We start from the raw sequence: 23,710 nt of genomic DNA, 5'->3' as shown, positions 1-23,710 counted from the left end.
GGTTTGAACACTGGCTCTGTCCCTTCTAGGGTGTGTGGTCTGGGGCAAGCTACTTAGCCTCATTGTGCCTCTGTTTTAAAATTCACAATAGCAAAGATATGAAATCAACCTACATGTCCATCTCAATGGATGATTGAATAAAGAAATTATATAGTATTCAATATGTATATTATGGATGTATATGAAGATATATATATATGGATATATATACACATGGAGATATATATGTATGGAGATATATATATACACACACAGTATTCCATGGTGTGTGTGTATATACACACATATATATACACACACACCATGGAATACTACTAAGCCATAAAAAATAATGAAATCATGACTTTTGCAGCAACATGGCTACATGGATGGACCTGGAGGCCATTATCTTAAGCAAAAAAACTCTCCGAAACAGAAAGTCAAATACCACATGTTCTCACTTACAGTGGGAGCTAAATAATGTGTACATATGGATGTAGAGTATGGAATAGTAGACACTAGTGGCTCAGAAGGGTGGGAGGGTAGGAGGGTGGTGAGAGGGATTAGAAATTTAATAGGTGCAATGTGTACTATTCAGGTGATGGTTACACTAAAAGCCTATACTTCACCACTGTGCAATATATATAGTAACAAAACTGCACTTGTACCCCCTAAATCTATAAAATTAAAAAAATTAATAGGGATAATGGTATTTACATCATAGTGTTGTTGATCAGATTAAATGAGTTGATATATAACAGTTACTATGTGCCAGCCACTATTCTAAGATTTAACATAAATGTCTTTGCTATTGTTATTTTATTGTTTATTTGGCAAACATTTATTTAGTGAGTGCCTATCAAGACTAAAAGTGTATGCAGGCCTCTCAGGGGATACTGGGATGATGAGACCTTCTTTGTGTTAATGTAATAACTGAGCCCTTCCCTGTGACACAAGTGGTAGGAGGACCTATCCCTTCCTCCAAGTCAAGTGGACAGGGCTGCTCAGGCTAAAAGAAAGAAGTAAACCCAAGGGTTTTCTTGAGTAGCTTTGGGAATAGAAAATGGTCCCCTAGATCCTGGAAAGATGCAGTTTCTCAAGTCTACCTTCTTCTGCCATCCCCATCACTCATTCCCACAGCCCTCATCCGCCCTGGCTGAGGCCACAGCACTAACCTCTAGCTGGCCTCCCTGCCTGCAGTTTCACTCTGTAGCCTTGCTGCTTCCTAACCCCATGAGCTTCTTCTTGCACACTGAGTGTGTTATTTCCCTGCTTATAAGCCTGCAGTAGCTCCCTGTTGTCTGCATTAATGCCCAAATGCCTTAGCTTGGGACTAGTCATCTGTCTCCATTTTCATCTCCAGCCTCACCTCCGGTTGTCCCTCTTTGTCCACTCCTACAACCGCATGCACCCTGTGCTTCAGCCTCACCAAGCTGCTCTTGAAATATGCCCTCCTCTGGGATGCAGAGCTGACTCCTTTCTTCTGAGTGGCCCAGTAGTGCTTTGTATATGCTCAGTGAATACAATTCCATGTGCTGCAGTAAATTTTTTTTGTACTTTTCTCCTCCTGGGCCATGGGACATGCCAGCCAGAGCTGGGTGCAGTTTTCAGCAGTCTGATTGGTGAAATACATGCATGAATGTTTTTGAGCTGAAGTTGGAGCATCCTCTTAATGCTCAGGCTGGAAGAAAAAGAGACCCTGGAGGAAGCTGTGATTTGGAAGATTCTAATGTGCTTGAAATTCAGTGAGATAACATTCTGAGCAAGAGATTCACATTTTAGTTGTGGAGTTAGCTGGCTTGGATTCTCTATTTTGTGAATTCATGTGTTTGCACATTCACTGTCAATCAACAGGTATTAATTAAGCACCTACTACTATGTACAAGGCACTAGAAATACAAAAGTGGACCCGATGAATGTGGACTTTGCTTTTGAGCAACTTGTAGACATCAACAGACTGGGGTAGAGGCTACTAATGGGAAGATGTGGGGACTCTGTGGAGCACCCGTGGGAATTGAACAGCCAAGGAGGGCACCTCAGAGGAAGTGGTGGTTGATTGGCTCCTTAAGCCTGGTTTGCGCATCTTGACACCTCTTGTCATTTCCATTTCATCCTTTCTGTGATGTTCCCAGTTTCTCTACCATTCTTTCATCATCCACTGGTTCTTGCTGTCCTTCAGAGATAGGGATCACATGTCCATCTAGAGGCCTTAGCACTGGCCGTTCCCCGTGCCTGCTATGTCTGCCCCCAGGTAACTGAGTGGCTTGCTCTCTCACTCCATCCAAGCTTCTGCTCAGTTGTCAATCACGTCTGTGGAGAGTTCATCTCTGACCACCCCATCAGCTTCTTTCTGCTTTCTCTGGCTTACTTTTCTTTAGAGAACTTATCACCAAATAGCACACTATTCTTTCTTCATTTACATGCTCCCCCAGTTGAATGGGAGCTCCACGAAGCCAGGGCTGTATCTACCTTGCTCATGGCCATGTCCCCAGCACCTAGAAGTCAGCCTGGACCATTGGCCTTGAAAAATTCATATTGACTAAATACACGCATGCTGTGTGCCTGTTCCCATGCTGCATCTGAGTAAAGAGACCCTCCTTTGCTTCCAAAAACCCACGCAGTCCCCAAAGAGAAAACATTCTAACCATGAGACTCCTCAGCAAAGGAGATAAAAGGAAATGTACTGCTCAATTGGGGCTCCTCTGGGGATTCGCCAAGAGCGAGTACAGAAAACTTCCTAACCTTAAAAGAACTTTGAGTTCATTTAAGTCCCACCTACACAGCACGCAGATCGACTGCAAACCAGCACTGGGCCTGCCTCCATCTGTCTGTGAGCAATGGGAAAGAGGTTTGCATCCAAAACGCATTTATCTCTCTCTGCACTCATGCATCTGTTACTTACTGGGGACCCAGATACGATATTTATTTCCAGGCTGGTAATTTATAACAGATTTAAGTGGCCAATACATTTTCGGGTGTGCAAACAAACCTGCCAGCAGGATGGTTCAGACAGTAACAGACCACGGCCTCCAGAGGCAGAGACAGGGCTGGCCCCATTCAGCTCATTATCCCAATGGAGTTATTTTAATGAATCATCAAGATCCAATTGTAGAGAAATGATTCTAGCGTGGGCAGTTAGCTCATTAGAGAGCCGGGAAGGATTCTGGCTGGGTTGGAGACCAGGGTGATGGAGTGAGGACCGAGTTAGCTGTCTGGAGTACTGTTTTGCCAGGAATCCAAATAGAGGCCCCAGGAATTTTATCTTTGCTGGAGTATATAGTTGGTTCACAATTAATGGAGTTCCTCACTCTTCACTCTATAGTAGTAACGGTGCAAGGAATTGCTTGTGGTTGGTTATCTTCCTTTTGTCCCTCCATTTCCCCTTTTTCCTTCCATGGTCTGCTCTGTATGGATCGCACCATGGGCTCCTATGCTTTCTGCTTCAAATTGGGTTTAGTCAATGGGGAACAAAAGCAGGAGCTCAGAGACCAGGAGGAGGTTGGGGCATATGTTGTTCTAGGTTCCTCCCTGCCAGGTCACTGTGGCTTGCTTGACCTTGTCACTCAATCAAGGGCTTCAGTTCTTGAAGGGCAGCCCTCTCTCACAGCTACTGTCTTCCCTTATCTGGGTCTAGGGCTGGTAAGGACTCCCTACTATTGTTAGCCTAGTGATACTGCACCCTACCCTACTGGTTTCTCTTAATCCTGTTCACATCCTTATTAAACTTTCCCTGGGTACCCACTTTGAGGAAGCCTGTGTTTCCTTTTGGGATCATGACAGATACTTAACATCAGTTATTGCACACTTGTGGGGTGGCACCACTATCTCATTTTATAGATATCAGAATGAGTAAGTAATTTACCCAAGATCATAAAGCTAGTAATCACAAAGGCCTGGATTCAACAGCCAGGCCTTCGACAAAGACCAGATTCATGACTTGATTAGCCCTGGATTCTAACCACTGAGATTCAGCCCAGAGTTCAATATCCCATGATAAGATAGCATGAACAGAGGCCATTTGCCCTGTCTGCCTAACCTATTCTTACAGACAGAAGAAGGAAGTCGTGGTGTGTCCTAAGTGGGCAGAGAATTGAAGTTCAGTTGTGTGACCTTGGACAGTGCTCTTAACCTAGAGCTCTGGTTTCCTGTCTTTAAAGGCTTGAAACATGTCTTATAATGATAAAACAGGAAAGGAATCAGAGGCATAATTAGCACTAGTGTTGTAGAGATTAACTTACACTGAAAGCAGTTTCATTTGTTGCCTATAAAATACCAAAGTGTATCTTGGCCCTGACTGTAGTCAGATGCTCATTCAACTTTGGAATGAGTGCCTATCTAGGAAAATGACTTTTGCTGGGGGATTCTAGTCAAATGATGAATGCCAGATACAGAAACTCAGGCATACCAGACCCTGTGTGGGCTGTGGTCCTTAGGGTCACATCCACGCAGCCATAGACGAGGTCGAGGAGAAATGGAGGAATCAACTCAACCTGCATCAATATATGCTGACTCGGTCCTTGCTGTGTGTTGGCTACAAGGTGGTGTCTGGTAGTGGGTGGGGAGGGGAAGGAGAAAGAGTGCTAAACTGGGAGCCATTCAGGTCTAGTTCCCATCCTGGTTCTGCCCCTGACCAGCTGCATGGCCTGGGACATATCTGTAATTTCTCTAACCTTCAGCCCTCTCCATCCGGAGAATGGGAACGATAACACCTCCCTTGAAGGGTTGTGAAGAGGTTTTGATAAGCTGACTTACTGAAGCCACCCATCATAGGACCCAAGAGTGACTCATTAAGAGCCAACTGGTGTTGTCGTTGCTCACTGTGATTATTAAAGACAGCAGGGTATGGTGGGAGAGGTACTCTTGACTCAGATTTCTGCTCCCTCCTTCCCTACCTCCTAGCAGTATAATCCTGGGCAAGTTATATAATTTGAAGAGACTCGCTTACTCATCTGGAAATGGGTAGTAATGGTACTTACCTTGTGAAGTTGTGATACTAGTTAAGATGATGTTGGTACAATGAAAGGTGATCAGTAATTCTTAGGTTACTATAAACCCTTCTTGCCTGGATGACTCTAAGTCATCTTTCAAGGCAGAACTGAGACATCACCTCCTTCAGGGAGCCTTCACTGGCTACTTCCCTTTCCCACCAACTTGAAGCACTGATTTTCCTTTGTGGTCCCACAGCCCCTGCTCTGTGAAAGTCTATTTTCTTATCTGACTCCCTCACCAGATTTGAGTCCCTTTTAGGTCAGAGACCTGGTCTTAAAAGTCAGTATTTCCCATACACTCTGTGTATGCTCTGTGTTTGTGAATTGAATACTGGATGTGTGAGGGAAAGGCTGCTGGCATGATGGGTGCATGCTCAGAGTGCCCTGCTCTGGGCTGGATAAAAGCTATTGAGAACTGGCCATCTCCTATGAACTTTCCTGGGAGGGCCATGGGGGCAGAGACAGTGTTTATCTTCAACTCCACTGAAGTTCCAGCCCCAGTTCTTGGCCATGTAGTAGGCCCTTTGTTAATTAGGGTGTAGTTAGGGAAACAGAAATCACTCTAGATGTTTCAGACAGAGGCATTTCAGCATGGGGAGCTGGTTACACAAGTGATGGAGGAGCCAAGATGCCAGACAGAGAATAGTGGGGCAACCCAGACATCAGGGACTGCAGGAGGCTGCAAGCAACCCTTAGAACTTGTGGGATAGCAGGAGAGGGAGAAATAACCAGAATACAGAGTCCAGAAATAACCAGAGCCCCAGTGGGCTGACTGGCAGGAGATTGGACTATGGTAGGCCTGCTTGAGGAAAGATGGAGCCATAGACAGGATACAGCCACTGCTGGAGCAGCTGCCTAAGGAAGGCAGTGAGACGGAGAATACACTGCCTTTCCATCATCCTCCAGTCTCTGTCTGTCTGTCTCTCTCTCTGTCTCTCTCTCTCTCTCTCTCTCTCACACACACACACACACACACACACACACACACACACTGGCAATGCAAGGCAGAACAGGGAAGCACAATAAATAGATCTGAGGGCAAACAGTCGAATGACCAATACAAGGCTCAATAAGTATTTGTTGAGTTAATAACTCACCTGGCTTAGTCTAGATTAAGGGGGAATTCACAAACTGCGCCACCACACTTTATAGCCTATCTGTAAATACATTTGAGAGTCTGGGGACCAATGTGAATCTCTGTGCCATTCTTCAAGACCCATGGGCTGTAAGCTGAGGTCCTGAGAAGCATGGCTTGAATCAGTCACATTGGGTTGTCCTTCTGACCCCAGCAGTCATGTTCTTGCTTAGCAAATGCTCTCACTTCCATCCATACCCTTCTTGGCTCCTGTTTGAGTTTAGTCCCTTCCTCAGTCGTCTCTGGAATATTGGAGCAGCCCCTTTCCTTATTGGTTGTAGTTGTCTTGATTCCAGAATTTCTTCCCTCTGATCTATCTTATCTTTCGTAGCAGATAAATCATCCCAAAGCTCAGTTCTGAGCTGGTCACCTCCTTGATAAAAAATGTTTAATAGCTTCCTCTTGTCTGTGGGATAAAGTCCCACTTCCTAAGCCTGAGCATTTAATCGTCACTGATGTAGGCCCAACAGTATTTTCCACTGCTCCTGTTACATATTCTCTGCTCCCCTCAAATGGAGCTGCTATGTATCTCCTTGCCAGTTGCTTGGCTTGTGCTATTCTCTCTAACCAGAGGCCCCTCTTCCTTCTCTTTGATTTTAAATCATACCTGTGCTTGAAGCTTTGGTTCACATCATATTTTGCATTCCTGATGGGAGAAGTGATATTTTTCCCTACCTCTGAATCTCTGCAGCATGTTATCCGTACTTATGACAGTTACCACTTTCTACTTTGCCCTGGAATTATTGATGTGTGCGTTATCTGCCTGCTAAGGTTTTAAAGGGTAGAGACCATGGTATTTTTTGCATTATGGTTCCCATAGCATCTCATATACATTTTACAGTAGGCACTTTAAAATTTTTGTGGCATAAATGGTCGTGCGTTTATGTGAATGAACGAATGGATCAACAGACATATATACAAATGAATAAATGGGGTGAATGAGTAAGACCAGTAGTTGTCTTGAGGCTCCATACAGCAGGCTACTACAGCCAGCCTGAAAGAGGATACAGCGTAAGATGGACAGTCAACTTGGGTTACACTAGTTCCACGTATCAGGGAGGATCCAGACTGCTCTGGAAGGACCACCTTCTGGAGGAGAGTTTGGGGTAAACCATAGATCTTGAGCCTGCAAAAGCCAGCTCCAGCACCCAGCCCCATTAAGACACTCACGTCAATGTAGTTGGCATTGATGTAGTCAGAGTGCGGGTCTCCATCCAGCACCAGCAGTCTCACCCGGGAATGGTCGTCTGCAGAGAGAGCAGAAATCAAGGGGATGGTTGATAAGAGGCCCTAGGTGAGGAGGCAGCTATGTCCTCCTTTAGAGCTACTGTTTATTAATGATGGCAAGGCATATCAGGCATTGTGCTACTCTCTCATTTAACTCTCAACACTACCCTCAGTTACTGTTCCCATTTATAGATGAGGAAGTGGAGGCTCAGGGAGGTAAGCACTTCTCATTTTTCTACCTTCCCTTCTGATTTTGTCATTACCTAACTGGATTAGTCACCTGTTTCTTTAAGTCTTAGTGATTTAATCATTAAAACAGGGAATGGAAATACCTGCTTCATAGGACAATGTAAGAGAGACCATATAAAAACGCTAGGAGAGTGTTGCATCTGGATTAATACACTCCATTTTCATGTTGTTTAAAAACAAACAAGTTTACCTATCTTCCACACATGCACAAATTTCATTTTCATTTGCCCCTCGGAGTATTGTTGTAGATAGATTGTCAGCCATATATTGTTATCAATACTATCATTAAAGTGAGGCTGACTAAATCATTGTAAAAGAGGTCATCAATAACTAAAAATCGTGTTAGAGAGGATACCTTTTCAAACACAATCTAGACATAAACAAGATTTGCAGGCTTTATTTGATAGCATGCTTACTTCAAATAACACCAAATGAAAACCATTAAAAGAAAACTAGTACAGCAGAAGAATCAGGATAATCCTTTACAATTAATTAAGTGAGCTCTGACACGCTAAAAGACACACACAAGTGGAACACTGGTTGGGTCTGGTTGGGAGGAGGGACCTTGGTTTGCTACCCAGGTCACTGTGCACCTATCATTGTGCAGCTACTGCATCCTAATTCACCTTCCTCTAGGGCAGGAATGGGGTCCCTAAGAAGTGGGCTGGAGAACTCTGGACATCCCCAAGGGTTTTCTGGGAGTCAAGGAGGTCAGGTCAGCTTATCCTCTTAGAATGATACAGCATTCTGCAGTTTACAAGGCACATTTATTTGCAACTAACCAAGACCTGGGAGAACTGGGACATTATGCTTTATTCCCTGCTCCATCCCCTGCACCTTTAAAAGGTCCTGACATACAGCAGGTACTCAGTAATACATGGAAGAGGTATAATTGGATGACCTCATTGGGTTCTCACAGTGACCCTGCAGGAGAGAAGTAGGACGGGTTCTGTTAGCCCTTGTTACAAATGAGGAAACTGAGGCTCCAGAAAGCCTGACTGGCCACATGGTCACTGAATGCTAGAGCACAGAGGAGTGAAGTTATCTTAACTCTGAGTTCAGTCGCTCCTGCTTCCAAAGGGGTGTAAGCATAATGTTAGAAACCACTTCAAATATACCCAGCAGAGGGAAGTAACTAGAGAAGTGGTTGCCTGGGTGACAGAAGAGTTAAGCAGCCAGATAGAAGACAGTGGAGAAACTCAGAGATAAGGAGCAACAATGCGAGACTGCCTGCCCTTGGGCTGAAGGGATGGAGGGAGGTGGTGGAGTGCACAGTGCTCAGGAGCTGGGGCCACCTGCTGGAACCTGAAGCCACAATGGGATTCTCGTAGGAGCTGGAGATGAGGAGGTGCTTCCCTTACTGCTAAGGAAGGCAACTGTAATTGTAATACCCTGGCTTCTCCCTTTCTTCTTCTCTTCAGTCTCCCAGTGCATGTCATTGGCCAAACCTAGACAGCTGACAGGAGAGCCTGAAAAACGCAACCTACAGGGGTCAGTTACCTGCAATACACAGTAGAGTGGGAGAAGGTAAGGAATGGGTCCTGTTATGGACAAACGGGCCTAGGGCTGGTATAAGATACACCCCATATCTATCCATTCATTTAAGAATCATTCATTGAGTATCTGCCATGTGGTAGGCAGGCACTGTGCTAGACAGCGAGTTATACTAAATGCCACTTTTCTTATTCATCAGGGGAAAAGTTTCAGTAGAAGCAACTAGAGGGAGCACGTGGGTGGTCTAAGCAATCCCTTTGGGTGGGTGGGAGAGTGGAGTGTGACATGGGGGAGGTGTTCGAAGTTAACCTTTATTGAATTCATGGTAGGTACCAGAAACTTTACATACATTATCTCGTTCAATCATTTATGCCTCAAAATAGCTGTATAGGTTATTATAAGGATACCAGAATGATATGGTATTATGAGCCTTCCCATTTCACAGATGAAGGCACTGAGACTCAGAAAGATTAAGCAAATTTCCAAAGTTATGCATCGTGTGAGTGGCAGAGAGGACTTCTCGATTACGATTTTCTGACCCTGAAACCCTACTCCGTCCACATAACTTGCTGCCCCAGAGCCTCAGGCATCTCACAGACACTACAGCTGGAGTCTGTGCAAACAGTTGGTCCCTAGTTCCTGCAGGATTCTAGCCCCGAAGAGGACTCCCTGGGGGACAGCCCATCCAGCAGGCTGGAATTCAGACAAAGCCTGGCACCTGACTCTCAGCCCAGGGCATCAAGCCTCTGTTACCAGCAGTTCCAGAAGCTGTGGGCCTTAAAAAAGTGAAAATGCATATTGTGTTTTCACTCAATGGTCTCATTATGACTTATTGATTCAGAAATCTCCTTTATTTGTTGAGTTATGCCTCCCTGGGGCCCACAGCACTGGAAACAGAGATTCTGGTTTAAAATGTTGAAAGGGAATTTTAAAATATAAAATGAAGTTGAAAACCAGAAAGCAAAATGATGAAAACAAAACAAAAGAAACAAACTTACTTATTCTAGTTAAGTGTTCTTACGGATGAAAGCAATCTCTAGCCACCAGATGATGGTGTTTGATAACATCTCTCCTTCATTTATTAAGAACTTGTTTACTGCATACCTACTCTGTGCCTGGCTAGTTGAAGGGATTAAGAAAGTGCTGTCAAATGTGATATTCATGTTTAAGGAGTTTGTCAATTTAGTGGAGACAGACTATATGCAGAAGCAAAACTTCCAAATCTAGAAGATGGGGAATAGAGGGCTTTGTGTAGTGACATGTGAATGAGGAATTAAAAATGAGTAAGGTTTGGCCAGTGCACAATGAGGAAGTCTTTCCATCAGAGGGAACTGCTAGAGTGAAGGCAGATATCCTGAAAAAAGCAAGCACAGTTGGGGAGCTGCAAGGGTCTCCTATCCTGGGAAAACAGAGTGTGAGGGGAACAGCGATGGGAGGGGAGACAGAGGAGGCAGCAGCAGGTGTTTCATTCAGAAGGCTCTCCATGCCCTGTGAAGCCACGGAGACCCAAGGAATCATGCTGGACCCTGCAGGGCAGCCTAATACAGTGTTTCTTTTCTGGGACAGTGGAAAGGTGCTTTATTATGATGTTACCAAAATTCATGCCTCCACAGCTAACTTATGTCAAGTGAGATAAACTTTTAATATATGATGTGAGATATGGAGCTGTGATCAGATTTGGCTTCAAATGTTAGCTCCATCACCTAGCAAATCAATTGATCTCTCTTAGCTTTGGTTTCTTTAACAACATGGAGCCAATACGATATGGTACGAGAGGATTAAATGAGAAAAATAGGTGTGAAAAGTGCTAGGACGTGAAGAAATGAGAGGACAAGCCACAGACTGGGAGGAAATATTTGCCAAACACATATCTCAGAAAGGACTTGTATCAAAAATACACAGGGAACTCTTAAAACTCAGTGAGAAAACAAATGATCTGTTTAAAAAATGGGGGAAAGATCTGAACAGACGCCTAATCAAGGAAGATATACAGATGGCAAATAAGCTTAAGAAAAGATGTTTAACATCATGTGTCATTAAGAAATTGCAAATTAAAACAACAGGATACCACTTCATACATATTAGGATGGCCAAAATCCAAAACACTGACACCACCAAAGGCTGGGGAGGATGTGGCACAGCAAGGCCTGTCATTCACTGCTGGTAGGAATGCAAAATGGTACAGCCTCTTTGGAAGACAGTTTGACAGTTTCTTACGAAACTAAACATACTCTTACCATACTAGGATCCAGCAATTGCACTTCTTGGTATTCACCCAAATGGGGTGAAAACTTATGTCCACAGGAAAACCTGCACATGTATGTTTATAGCAGCTTTGCTTAAAATTGCAAAAACTTGGAGACAACCAATATGTCCTTCAATAGGTGAATGGATAAACAAATTGTGGTGCAGACGGTCCCTCACTTAGGATGATCAGACTTAGGATTTTTTGACTTTATGATAGTTCCAAAGCAACATGCATTCAGTAGAAACCATAATTTGAGTACACATATAATTGTTCTGTTTTAATTTTGGTACAGTGTTCAATCAACTCCCTGACATATTCAATACTTTATTATAAAATGCACTTTGTATTAGATGATTTTGCCCAACTATAGGCTAATGTAAGTGTTCTGAGCATGTTTAACGTAGGCTAGGCTAAGCTATGATGTTTGGCAGGTTAGGCATATTAAATGCATTTTTGACTTATGATATTTTAAACTTATGGGTTTATGGGGATATCACCTCACTGTAAGTCAAGGAGCATTCATTATATATCCATGCAATGGCACACGGTTCAGTGAGAAGCAGAAATGAGTTATCAAGCCACAATAGACATGGAGGAAACTTAAATGCATACTGCTAAGTGAAAGAAGCCAATCTGAACAGGCTCCATACTGTATGATTCTGACTATATGATATTCTGGGAGAAGATAAAACTCTAGACAGAGGAAAAAGATCAGTAGTTTCCAGGCGCTTGGGAGGAGGGAAGGATGAATAGGTGAAGCACAGAGGATGTTTAAGGCAGTGAAACTGTTCTATACAATAGTGCAATAGTGGATATATGTCATTGTACATTTGTCAAATCCTATAGAACTGTACAACATAAAAAGCAAACCCGAATAAACTGTGGACTTTAGCTAATAATAATAAATCAATATTAATTGTAATGAATGTACCACAATAATGCAAGATGTTAATAATAGGGGAAACAGTACGTGGGTGGGAGGGAGTACATGGGAATGATGTACTTTCTGCTCAACTTTTCTGTAAAACTAAAACTGCTCTAAAGAAAAAATGCTAGGACAATGCCTGGTACACAGCAGGTGCTTAATAAATGATGGTTTGGGGGCTGAATATGAGGCAGGCAGTGAGCTAATAGCAGACATACTTAGAAACTTGGGGCTCTCCATTTGCCCTCTATACCAAATACAGATTCATCTATCTCCAGAGGCAAAGAACTACTGTGTGTGTTCACTAAAGGGTGGAATTCAGCTGCAGGTCCACCAGAAAGGCATCACAAGGAGTGGCAGTGTCCTCATGGTTTATTTATTCCTTTTGGGAGATGCTAATATTATTCTGTGTCCCCTTCTTCTTCTAACTTTATATAATTAGAAGGATAAAAAATCGTGTTTACCCACATGCACATGGAGAAAGATGGGGCGGCAGGCGATGGGAAGGCGTTTATACGAGGTAATTTACAAGCAGCCCAGAATGTTCATTATGCTCTATCTACATTTTGCAAGCTTGAAAAACAGCTAATTTGGTACTCCTTGTTTGATATTCAAGACAAGGAGAGGAGTTAAGAGTCATGTAGAGGAGAAGCAAACTCCTCAATGAGGCAAGAGGAAGGTGCAGGTGCCTGGCCCCCCCGGCTCTCAGCTGAGGTGAGAGATGGGCAAGAGCTGGCTATGGGAAGGAGGGAGCTGGTGGCAGAAGGCACAAGGGAGACATGGTGCCAAGACACAGATTCAAAGAGCTCCATTTAACACAAGTCTAGGGGAACATCATCACTCAGTTTGCAGTCAATCTGCTTTTCCTTGCTTGAAGTCAAAGACCAGTGGTATGTTGGTAAATGTTTAACAAACAGCTCCCTGTGGGAAAAAAGGCCCTGATCAGTAATATCTGCTGATTTCTGTGGTATAAATACTCCCACCATGACCGATTTCAAGCTATCAACATAGCATCAACCAGCTCACAAAATTCCTGAAAATTTAACAATCTGCTCGTGCAAGCTGGTATGAGTCAGCTACAGAACGCCACTGACAGAGGACAAAGCCTAGCACACCCCGCAATGTCTTGCATGATCTGTTGGTTTGGGACCTACTTCTCTCTCCAGCTTCACATACTGCTCTGATAACTGTGGTCTTCTTTCAGTTGCTCAAATGCACTATGTTCACTCTGACCACAGGGTCTTTGCATGTTCAAAGACCACCTCCATCCAAGCTGGCAGTTGTGCCTGGATCCTGGGCTCAAATTCTTCCTCTCCTCATAGCTGACCCCTCACCACACCTGTAGACCCAGTCTATCCCTTCCTAAAACTGGCAGCCAATTCTTGCCTTTAGCAGAAGGGAGGTTATGGATTGGGTGGGGTCTGAAGGCAGACATGAGGCTTGTCACACCCTAACCATATCACCTGGGGCAGGTTACCACCTCCCCTGAGCCTTTATTTACCCAGCTATAACATCCAAACCATATATATCTATGCAGGCTTGCTGCAAGGATTAAAAGATGTAAAATATGAACCCACCTGGTATGCTGTAAGAAATTAACACAAATATATAAATTCAGTTTTGTTTTTATTCTAGACCTGGGCCAATAGCATCAGCAGCACCTGGGAACTTGTTTGAAACGGAAATTATTGGGCCCCAGCCCAGACTCACTGAATCAGAACTGTGGGGTGGGGCCCAGCAATGTGCATTTTAATATGCCTTCCAGATGATTCTGATACACCTTCAGGTTTGAGTATACAGACCAATGTTTAGTGATTTAGCATAGAGATGCTCTGTTTATTCACTTCAATCTGTCTTGGGAAAGACCAGAAGATCTTACTGGAAATGGGCCATAAGAGTAGAGACTCACCTTGTGCCAGGTGGTGGGGAACAGAAATTTACCTGTGTGGAAAGTGTAAGATGTTCCAGGCACTTACCAAATGCCATAGGATGCTATGCCATTTGATTCTCACAGTAACCCTATGAGGTCTATTATCATCATCCCGTTTCATGAATGAGAAACTCAAGGCTCCAAAAAGTTTAATAACTCAGGAGAAGGTATAGGGATAAGGGCTTCCTTTTAGAGTTGTAGGGTCCTTACTCTCCTGGAACCGTGAGATCCATGACCTCCATATCCTGCTATGCCACACCTCTCCAGCTCCCACTCTCCTCCAAGTTCTTGGACTCCAACATTGGTCCTCATCCCACTAAGGTTTCATGGACACCCCAGATAGAGGGTTCACTTTCCTCCTTCATACAGTTCTAACTCTCAGAACAAACCACAACTCCTTCTCCCTCCCTTCATCTTCAAAGATAGCCCAGTAAACCTGTCACCTCAACCCACATCCACTTAAAGAGAGAATCACTTCAAAGAGGTGGGGCTGGGGAGAGAATATTATTTAGATACTTGTTATTCTTTCTTCCCGTCTTCTGGGCACTACAAAGGGTAAAGAACAGTGCATTTTTTTTTTTTTCAGAGAAAAGAGATTTGACTCATTACAATGAATTGTGGAGCTGAAAAACCATTTCCTACAAGTATTGGAAATGTTAATGCCATCATCTTGCAAGAGTGGATAAGGAGGAGGCAGGTAATTCTGCCGAGACTGCCTGGGTACCTCATTGAAGTTAAAGGTCTGCACATTCAATCTTGATTGAATTACCATTATCAAGAGAGGCTGGCTTGGGCATGACGCAGAGACAGCCTGACATTCTGTGTACCTCCTTGTCCTGCCAGATCCATGCTGGCTGAAATGGGAAAACTCCCCTTTGTGGGGTCCTGGGAGGAGCTGCTCCAGTAGATGCAACCTTTGAGGGACTGAAGGGGACTGAAGTTGAGAGGGGCAAGCACCAGGAGAGGACCACCTGTGTCCTAAGGATGCCATCTAGGCACTGCCCACTGCCCCAATGACGGGCCTTTCTGAAGGAAGGAAGGGAGGTTTCTTATTTGTATTTCCTCAGAAGAAGAACATGAGATATGTATTTGGATGCAAGTAGTTGGTGTGGGGGGTGATCACAGAAAACACCAGGAGGGGAGTGGGAAGTGATACAGAGAAGAAATCTAATAGGGGCATGTCATTCAGCAAGTTGCCACTGTGGCCAGTTGAGGCTTAATTTGGCTGAGGAGCTCTGGGAGACATCATAGAAGAATGTGCACCTCTAAGTCATTTCACCTAAGCGGTGAGGGAGCTAGGGTATGTATATACCCACTTCCATCAGTCATTGAGGGCAGGTTCTGGGGACATTTAATATTCTGGCTCTTTGGTCCTGCCCTGCAGGAAGGCAGAGAAGGCTCCAGTGGCTAGAAACTCCTTAGGAAAAGAAGGAAAGGTGCTGGCAGTTTGAATTAGCACTAGCACACATGCACATAGTGAGTGTTTGGGGATATGGCAGGGTACCAATGATTTCTGCACCACAAGGCATCTGTAGGACCCAGGCAAGGGCCACCCTCAGAGATAGTAAAGCAGAAGGGAGGCTGAGAGGAGCATTGAACAGGGCACCCATTCTGTCACCCCCAGCTCTGTCTCCCCAGGAATCAGGAGAGAAACCTGCTATGAGAAAAGGCCTCTGGGTTTTGTTTTGAACCTGAGTTCCTCACTAGGAGTGGGGGTCCTCTCTGCACACCATAGCCCCACCTCCTTCTGGAAAAGATGGGCCTCTCTGAAGAGCTCATCTGCTCTGAGGATGGACCTTAGCAACACATTCTCTCTCCCAAGAAAATGGATGTGACTTGATACAAAGAGGACTGTTTGGTAAGGAATATGTGCCACCCTGGCAGGCAAGAGACCACAGCTCCAGTCATGGCTGTTCTACAGACTTGCTGTGTGACCTTGGGCAGGGTGCACTCCATCTCTGGGCCATGTCTTCTTGCCTGTGAACTCAAAAAGGCTACACTAACTCATCTAGACTTAAAAGTCTATGACTTAATTTAATAAACATTCAGATTTAATAAACATTTAGCTTAATGTGGCCTCTCCATCCTGAGAGCTCCCCTAGAGCCATCTGACAGGTGAGAACCTGAAGGTCAGAGAGGTGAAGTGATGGTGCTGAAGGTAAACAACAGAACTGCGATGGAAACCTGAGCCCACCTGACCTCATGTCTAAGACCCCAATACACCTGAGCCCCGTGGCTTTTCCTAGATTGGTGGAAGAGAAGTCTCAGAAAATGTGCTGATATCCTGTGTGCCCTCAAACCCCCTCTCCACTTCATCTGGCTCTCTAATCCAGGTGGCTGATTGCTATGGCCAAGATTGGACATTCTCAAAGTTGCACATGCATCACCATCACCTGGAGGGCTTTTAGAAATACAGATTGCTAGACTCTGTCCTCAGAATTTCTGATTCAGTAAGTCTGGGGTGGAGCCCAAGAATTAGCACCTCTAATGAGTTCCCAGGTCACGCTGATGCTGCTGCTCTAGGCATTACACTTTGAGAACCACTGGATTAGGTCAACAGATCCCCTGTTCTCTGGATTCTGGTTGGGTTCAGCCAATGGAAAGCACAGGCAGAAGATTGGGCGGAGGGAGGAGAGTGTGATGGAGGTACTTACTCCTCCAGCACCCCTTGGTGGGGTCACCATGGGTGGCTGCCTTGCCACCAAAGGTCGCACCCACCTCTGGTCAGGTCCTCTCTCTTTGGGTCCTGGTAACCCCTCCCTACCGAATCCTTCGTGGTCTGAGGATGAAATTTAGCCCCAAGGTACTGCACTATCCCTTGTAGTCTTTCTACATCTAGATTATACCTTTATAAACAACTGATCCCAGAAGGGGGCCTCATTTTGTAACATTTGCAACCTCTGTGATCACTTCGGCTTCTCAGTGTCAGCTCCTTCCTGCCAGTCTAGGAAGCACCTCTAAAACTTTACATGGAGAATGCTTTGGGATTCCTGAATTTCCCCTTGCCAACAGTCTGTGTCCTAGAGTTACTTGGAAGCAAAGAACTCTTTGTTCTTATTTTACCCATTCACTTCCTTCCCTTTCACTTCCTTTCCATGTCCACTCCCTAGAAACCCCACTGTCTCTATTACTAAATTCTAAATAGAAACACTTGGAAGAAAGGGGATATTTTGTCAAGATCTCTCACTGTTTCATTTGTAGGCAGTGCCCTCCCTCCTACTCGTCCCCTTTAATCTTTTCTGTTCTCCCTGGCCTGGGCCTTTGTCCTCCACTCCAGCCTCACAGTGCTCTGGGTTCCTTAAGATGCTAATCACAGCCAGTTTTCTTCTTGCGCCAAGAACATTTCTATTTATCAAGCTGCGGCAGGCTTTGCCTTTGGGAGGGACACATACAAGGGCAGGAACAGTTTCCATTTCTCGGGGCTGTTTCTTTTTTACATATCCCATTTCAATTCCAGGTTTTTTTTTTTTTTCCCATTTCTCTTTTTTTCTTGATTCCCCTTTATGTCTTGCGCTGCTTTCTGAATTCACTGGTTACCTCAGCACTGTCTCCTTTCAGCACTGAATGCAGACCTGCTCTGGCGCTGATCTCTTGCAGAATGATTGACTCTTACATTAGAAAGGAGATTCTGGTTTATTTAAACCCATCACGGTGGTATCGTCAAGGTGCTTCAATTCTCTCTGTCTCCATTTGGGTTTCTCAGAAGTAGATCTAAGACAGAGATTTTAGTCCAAGCAGTTTATGTAGGAGGAGACAGGAATACCAGTAGGAAAGGGGCGATGTATGACAGGGAAGAGAAAGTAGCTTATTAAGGGTGAGTTTTCAACCCCATTAGGATTGCAGGTAGCTCATCCTCATCCCTATGGGAACTCTGGAAGGAACTTCAGGGGAACGGTGAAGAAGCTGGGGTATTTCGTGGTGGAGGGCTTCTCCTGGGGTTATTAACCCTTCAGGATTTGCAGGCTGCCTGTGTCTGGGCAGGGGATCCTTTCCCAGCTTTGGAGAAAGTCCTCAGTCTAAGAGCTGCAGGCAGGGCAGGGCTAGGGTGAAACAAGCTCAGAGCCTCAGCCATAGGCTTTAAGGAGGAGCTCGCTCCCAGAATTGTGCCCATGCAGGGTCAACGGCTGAGCATGGGCATCTCCCTGCATGTTTCACCCTCATCCTGGCCCTGCACACCCACCCTACCAGCTGCGTGCTGCTCACAGTGAGGCCGTGGGAAGTAGGTGGGACACTGATGGCATCTTCTGCAGTCCCAGCGCTGGAGTTCTCATTGCCTTCATTTTTCCTGACTTCCTGGATCCTGCCTTCTCAGAAGCAGCTCGCAGAAGGGTTAGATTGTTTTCATCCTTCTCTGTCTTGTGTCCCATCTTGCCACTGTCTTCATTCAGGCTCAATATCTTCTTCCTTACTGGAATATCATTGTTCCAAGTGCCACTGGGCCCAGCTTTCTTCACCCCTCCTTTCTGGGTGTTCTCTATCATAGTTGGGAAGCAGAGAAGAGACCACTGCTCATGGCCTTCAGAGACTCTCCCACACTCAGTTCCTATTTACTGGGCACCAACCATAGGCCAGGTTTGGGGAAACCAAAGTGGAAGGGAGTCGTGGTCCTACTGTCATGGAGCATCTATTCTAGCAATGGAGATGGCCATCAACATTCCTCCAAATGCCTGTCAAGCCACAGTCATGACGAGGGCTAAGAAGACATATATTGTGCTCTAGGAGTGAATAGTGGGGCTCTGAACATATTCAAAGGATCAGAAGAATTCCCTAAGCAAGGGATGACTGAGCTGAGATCTGAAGAATACATGGACCTTTGCAGGTCACAGAGAGGAAGGAAGGGAACTTTAATAGAACAGAATGTGCAAGGGCCCTGTGACATAGAAGGGCATGGGGAGCTCAAGGAACTGAAGGAAAGCCAGTGTGGCTTCAGGGGAGAGGCTGTGATAGAGAGGGTATCCTGTGAAATAAGACTGAAAAGACGGCCGAGGGCCTTTCCATAAGGAAAACTGAAAAGTGAAGGGAAATCATTTGAAGGGTTTTTAGTGGGAAAATGACATCATCCAATTCATGTTTCAACGAAGTTTTTCTGGCTTCTATCAGGGATCAGACAGGCAAAAAGATGGGGCCAAATTAGCTGTAGAGTAACCAGAAAGGAGATTGGGCAGCGCCAAGTGACAGCGGATGATGATCTGGGCTAGGCTGCTGCAGTGGCAATCCAGGGGAGATACAGAGCATGCCTTCTGACCTCAGGCCCCCCTAGGCTTGGGCCTGGATAGGTAGCCCAGCCTGAGTATCCTTGTCTCTCAAGGATTCAGGGTCCCTTCAGTGTGCTCTAGTCATTTCCCCTTCTCCTTCTCTCCTTCCCCCCTTTCTTCCTTCCTTCTCTCTTTCTTTTTTTTTTCCCTTTTTTTTGAGGCAGAGTCTCACTCTATCACCCAGGCTGGAATGCAGTGGTGCAATCATGGCTCACTGCAGCCTTCACCTCCTGGACTCAAGCAATGCCTCCACCTCAGCCCTCTGAGTAGCTAGGACCACAGGCGTGCACCCCCACACCCAGCTAACGTTTTGTACTTTTTGTAGAGATGGGGTTTAGGCTGGTCTTGAACTCCTGAGCTCAAGGGATCTGCTTGCCTCGGCCTCGCAAAGTGCTGAGATTACAGGCATGAGCCACCACACCTGGCTGTCATTTTTTCCTTATCTGTGCCACATCTCTAGGAGAAAGACATTTTTAAACCTGTTTTACAGAGAATAAAAGTTAGAGTGATAAAGATCACATAACTTACAATGTATGGACCCTGTCTGAACTCACAGCCTAACAAGGAGATAAGTGACTATATATTTTAGGGTACAGTATCCACAGTGCAGGAGCAGAGAATGCTGGGGACCAGACAGGGCAGGCAGCTCCCTGTGGCGGAGTGGGGGCTCCCCAGGAGCAGGAGCTCCACCTCCCAGGACCCATCACAGGGTCTGCTTAGAGAAGGCCCACATGTTATAAGTCTTAATACCTGTTTGCTGACTGTTTGAATATCAGTTCTCAACACTTCACTTGCAAGAAATCTTGCTGTCTGAATTACCATCTTCCAAGAGAAAAATTATAAATGTTTTCTGATTAGTTCTACCATTCATAGCCCATTCCTAAATCAGCACAGGAAACAGCTAAGCTAAAACTTCTGCCTTTTTCTTCCTTTACAATCTGCCTGTATCTTACTCTTTCTTCCTCCAAGTTTTTTCTTAGGCAATGTCTAGACAGTTAAAACAAAACAAAACAAAACAAAACTCTGAATTGTGCTAGAAATAATTTGTCATTCAGGATCCTTTTTTTTTTTTTTTTTCCGTTTGGATGAACTGGGTTACTCTGAGCTGAGACCAAGGGATGCTCCTCACACCATTGGTGAGATGTCAAAAGGTTCAGGTTGGTTACACTGAGTCAGACAAAGGCTGTTGTAGACTCCTGTTCTAATTAGAATACATGCTTAGCATTTTATACGAGATAACTTTGTCTTCTCTATATTTATGTTACTTTGAAGGCTGTACCTACCAATGTTTGGCAGTGACAATACTTGTGTTTTACCTATGCATGACATTCAGTTATGTGGCAGTCTCTCTCTTCCTCGCCCCCCAGAACTGAATACCATGCACCTGTCACACACAAGTTATTGTCATTGTTCAGGCCCCATTATCCCTTGGTGAGACTATTGCAGTAGTCTGCTGACTGATCCCTCTGCTACCAGCCTTTCCCAATGAAGTGCACCTTCCATATCTGCTGCCCCTAGTGATCTATCCAAAATAGACATCTGATCATGCCCACCTCTCCCTCACCAACCTGCCTTATTCCATGTCCCCACAGGACATGTCCTGAGTACTCAGTGAATCCTGGTTAATGAAATAAGGTGGAATGATAGATCCATGCTGCTCATCAGTGACCTCAAGAAAGTAACCCTATGGGTAAGAGTAATGGTGCCAGGCACTGCAGCAAGAGTTTTATGTGCATTTAAATGCTCCTCCTATTATCTTCATCATTTTAAAGGGGAGGAAACGAAAGTTTACAGAGGTCAGGTAACTTTCCCGGGGCCCTACAGTTGGGATAGAAACCTGGGCAGTTTGACTCCAGAGGGCGCTAACTACTCTGCACCGCTGACTTCATCAATGAGTCACTCACTGGGGTTGCCTACAGGAAAGGTAAATCTCATTGTTGAGCAAAGGCAATGTCCTTCCTCAGCCCTGCATAAGAACATGCTTTCCCCTGCAGGCTCAGTACCTCCCGAGCTGCACTGATGCAGACCTGAGGGCAGACCCTCACCTCGGAGCCCCTGCCCTGCTATAGTGGGGTCAGGTAGAATCTGTGTTGCCTTAAACTCTGTCTCTTGTATGATAGGAGTAGCCCCGGGCTCCTGTGGGGCCTGAGCTGGGCATACCCCAAGCCCCAGGTGTATGCCAGAGTTACTGGCTTCTTCTGAGCATCAGCCTTTACTTCTGAGCATCAGCCAATGTGACTCCACCTTCTTGGAGGAGCACCATTCTCTTGCCCGGGTGCTCCTGGCCCCTCCCTCATAGGCTGGGGCCCATGCTCCTCACCCCAGGTTGCTGCCAAAGTCCTCCTTTGAATTAGAGGAGCTTCTGGGAACACAGAGCTCATCTCTTTGTCCAGCTGTGGGGTCTTCTGCATGCCAGCCCTTTTGGCTGGGCTTCCTCCCCGACCTGAGGAATTGAGCAGGCAATGCTCGGTGAGACCCAGCCTTCAGAGGTTCTTCCCCAAGAGGCTTCATGGTTCTGCTCTGCCCTGACCCAGCTCCCTGCCTGCTCCCTTCAGCTGAGATCAGCCATGCTCTGTCATCCAGTCTAGGGATGACAATAAGGCTGAAATAAAGCTTCCATCTTGGCATGTGGATACAAAGCTAGAGACATCAAAGATTATTTGATAACAAATTCCAGGTAAATAATAGTAATAGCCTCTTTTCCCCTGTGTCCTCAACACCCGAATCTTAGGAGCTCCCAGAAGGGCACCTACAGGATATGATGTTCCCATATCGATTCTTATTGCGGTTTTCATCCTCCTTGGCTGTGTCCCACGAAGCTGTCTGCCCCTCTGGTAAGGCCTAAAAAGCAAGGACAGAGTGGTTAGAGTGGCCGGAGATAGGAGCTTTATATAAGTGGAGATGAACCAACAGGGGGAAGTGAGACCCAGTGCAATGGGACTCCTAGTGGAAAGGGCTGGATGTCCTTGGATGGGGCCTGGGGAGGACGTAGATTTTGGTCTGTCCATGGACCAATTCTCTTGTTCATTGTTTCAAATGTTATTGATGTCTTCTGTGTCATGAGTTCACAATCTAGCCCAGTAGGGGAATCGCTTGTCCATTCATTGAATTATTCATTCATACACTCAACAGATACTTATTGAGCCCCTAACATGGGCTGGGCACTGTTTTAGGTACTAGGGATAGAGAGAAACAGACAAGTTCCCCTTGAGCTTCCAGTCAACTAGGAAATGTAGCAAATGAAAAAGTAAATGTGTAATTTTAGATATGAAAAATGCTATGATGAAAATAAAGCAGGATAAAGGGATAGTGATGAGGAATGAGAATTATTTCAGATTATACACTCTGGGAGGGCTTCTCCAAGAAGGTAACATTTAAGTTACAGTAGTCCTCACTTATCCTTGGAGGATTTGTTCCTAGACCCCCCAGTGGGGACTCCTGAAACCATGGATATTACCGAACCCTATATATACTATGTTTTTTCTTATACATACATACTTGTGATAAAGTTCAATTTATAAATTAGGCATAGCAAGAGATTAAGAACAGCAATAGAATGACAACAATATACTGTAAGTTATGTAAATGCAGTCTTTCTCTCTCTCTCTAAATATCTTAATTTTTTTTTTACTGCAGTTGACCTTGGGTAACTGAAACCATGAAAAGCAAAACTGCAGATAAGGGGAACTTCATTAATGATAGATACTGTAATTCCTTAATATGAAAGAACCAGTCACACCAAGAAAAGTAGAAAGTGCTTTTCAGGCAGAGGGAACAACAGGTGCAAAGATGGTCAGGCAGCAACCAAATGACCATATTCAAGGACTGGAGTGATGTGAAGAGGGGAGAATTAGTAATGGTAGTATCTAGAGTGGATGGGGGAGTCCAGATTATATGAGGCATTGCTATTACTAGTTAATTAATTGGGCATTATTCTAAGTATGATGAAAAATCATCAGAGGGTTTTGGGCAGGGGAATCATCTGATCTGATTCATGTATTACAAAGTACAATCTGGCTCATGTATGGAACACAGGCTCTGGGAGGGCCATGGAGGAAGCAGGGAGATCTGCTAGAAAGTTGTGGCAGTACTCCAGGCAACACATGATGGTACCTTGGACTCTTAGACAAGGGTGGTGGTGGTGGACGTGTGAGAAGTGATTATTTGCAGGATGTTCAGTTGAATATTGTTGACTTGGGTTGCTCAGAAGCAGACTCAGAGATAAGAAGTCAGGCACAAGTAGTTTGTTTGGGAGGCAATCCCAGGGAGTTTGGGTGGGA

At 45.0% G+C, this 23,710-nt stretch overlaps 1 protein-coding gene across 1 annotated transcript in view; it reads right to left on the bottom strand.

Annotated features, from left to right (window-relative positions):
- PTPRT (protein tyrosine phosphatase receptor type T) overlaps nucleotides 1–23,710 on the bottom strand; it is an 890,462-nt gene that overhangs the window by 41,896 nt on the left and 824,856 nt on the right. The window contains exons 17-19 of the mRNA XM_017878051.1: nucleotides 22,184–22,271; nucleotides 21,751–21,873; nucleotides 7,273–7,349 (exon numbers count right to left, since the gene is read on the bottom strand). Of these exons, the coding sequence (XP_017733540.1) occupies nucleotides 7,273–7,349; nucleotides 21,751–21,873; nucleotides 22,184–22,271 (288 nt within the window). The remainder of the gene's footprint in view (nucleotides 1–7,272; nucleotides 7,350–21,750; nucleotides 21,874–22,183; nucleotides 22,272–23,710) is intronic.

Source organism: Rhinopithecus bieti, unplaced genomic scaffold, assembly GCF_001698545.2.
Source record: "Rhinopithecus bieti isolate Rb0 unplaced genomic scaffold, ASM169854v2 scaffold_10347, whole genome shotgun sequence".
In the NCBI taxonomy this organism is placed as follows: domain Eukaryota; kingdom Metazoa; phylum Chordata; class Mammalia; order Primates; family Cercopithecidae; genus Rhinopithecus; species Rhinopithecus bieti.
Note: the sequence above shows the minus strand (reverse complement) of the source record. Positions and strands in the feature narration are given on the sequence as shown.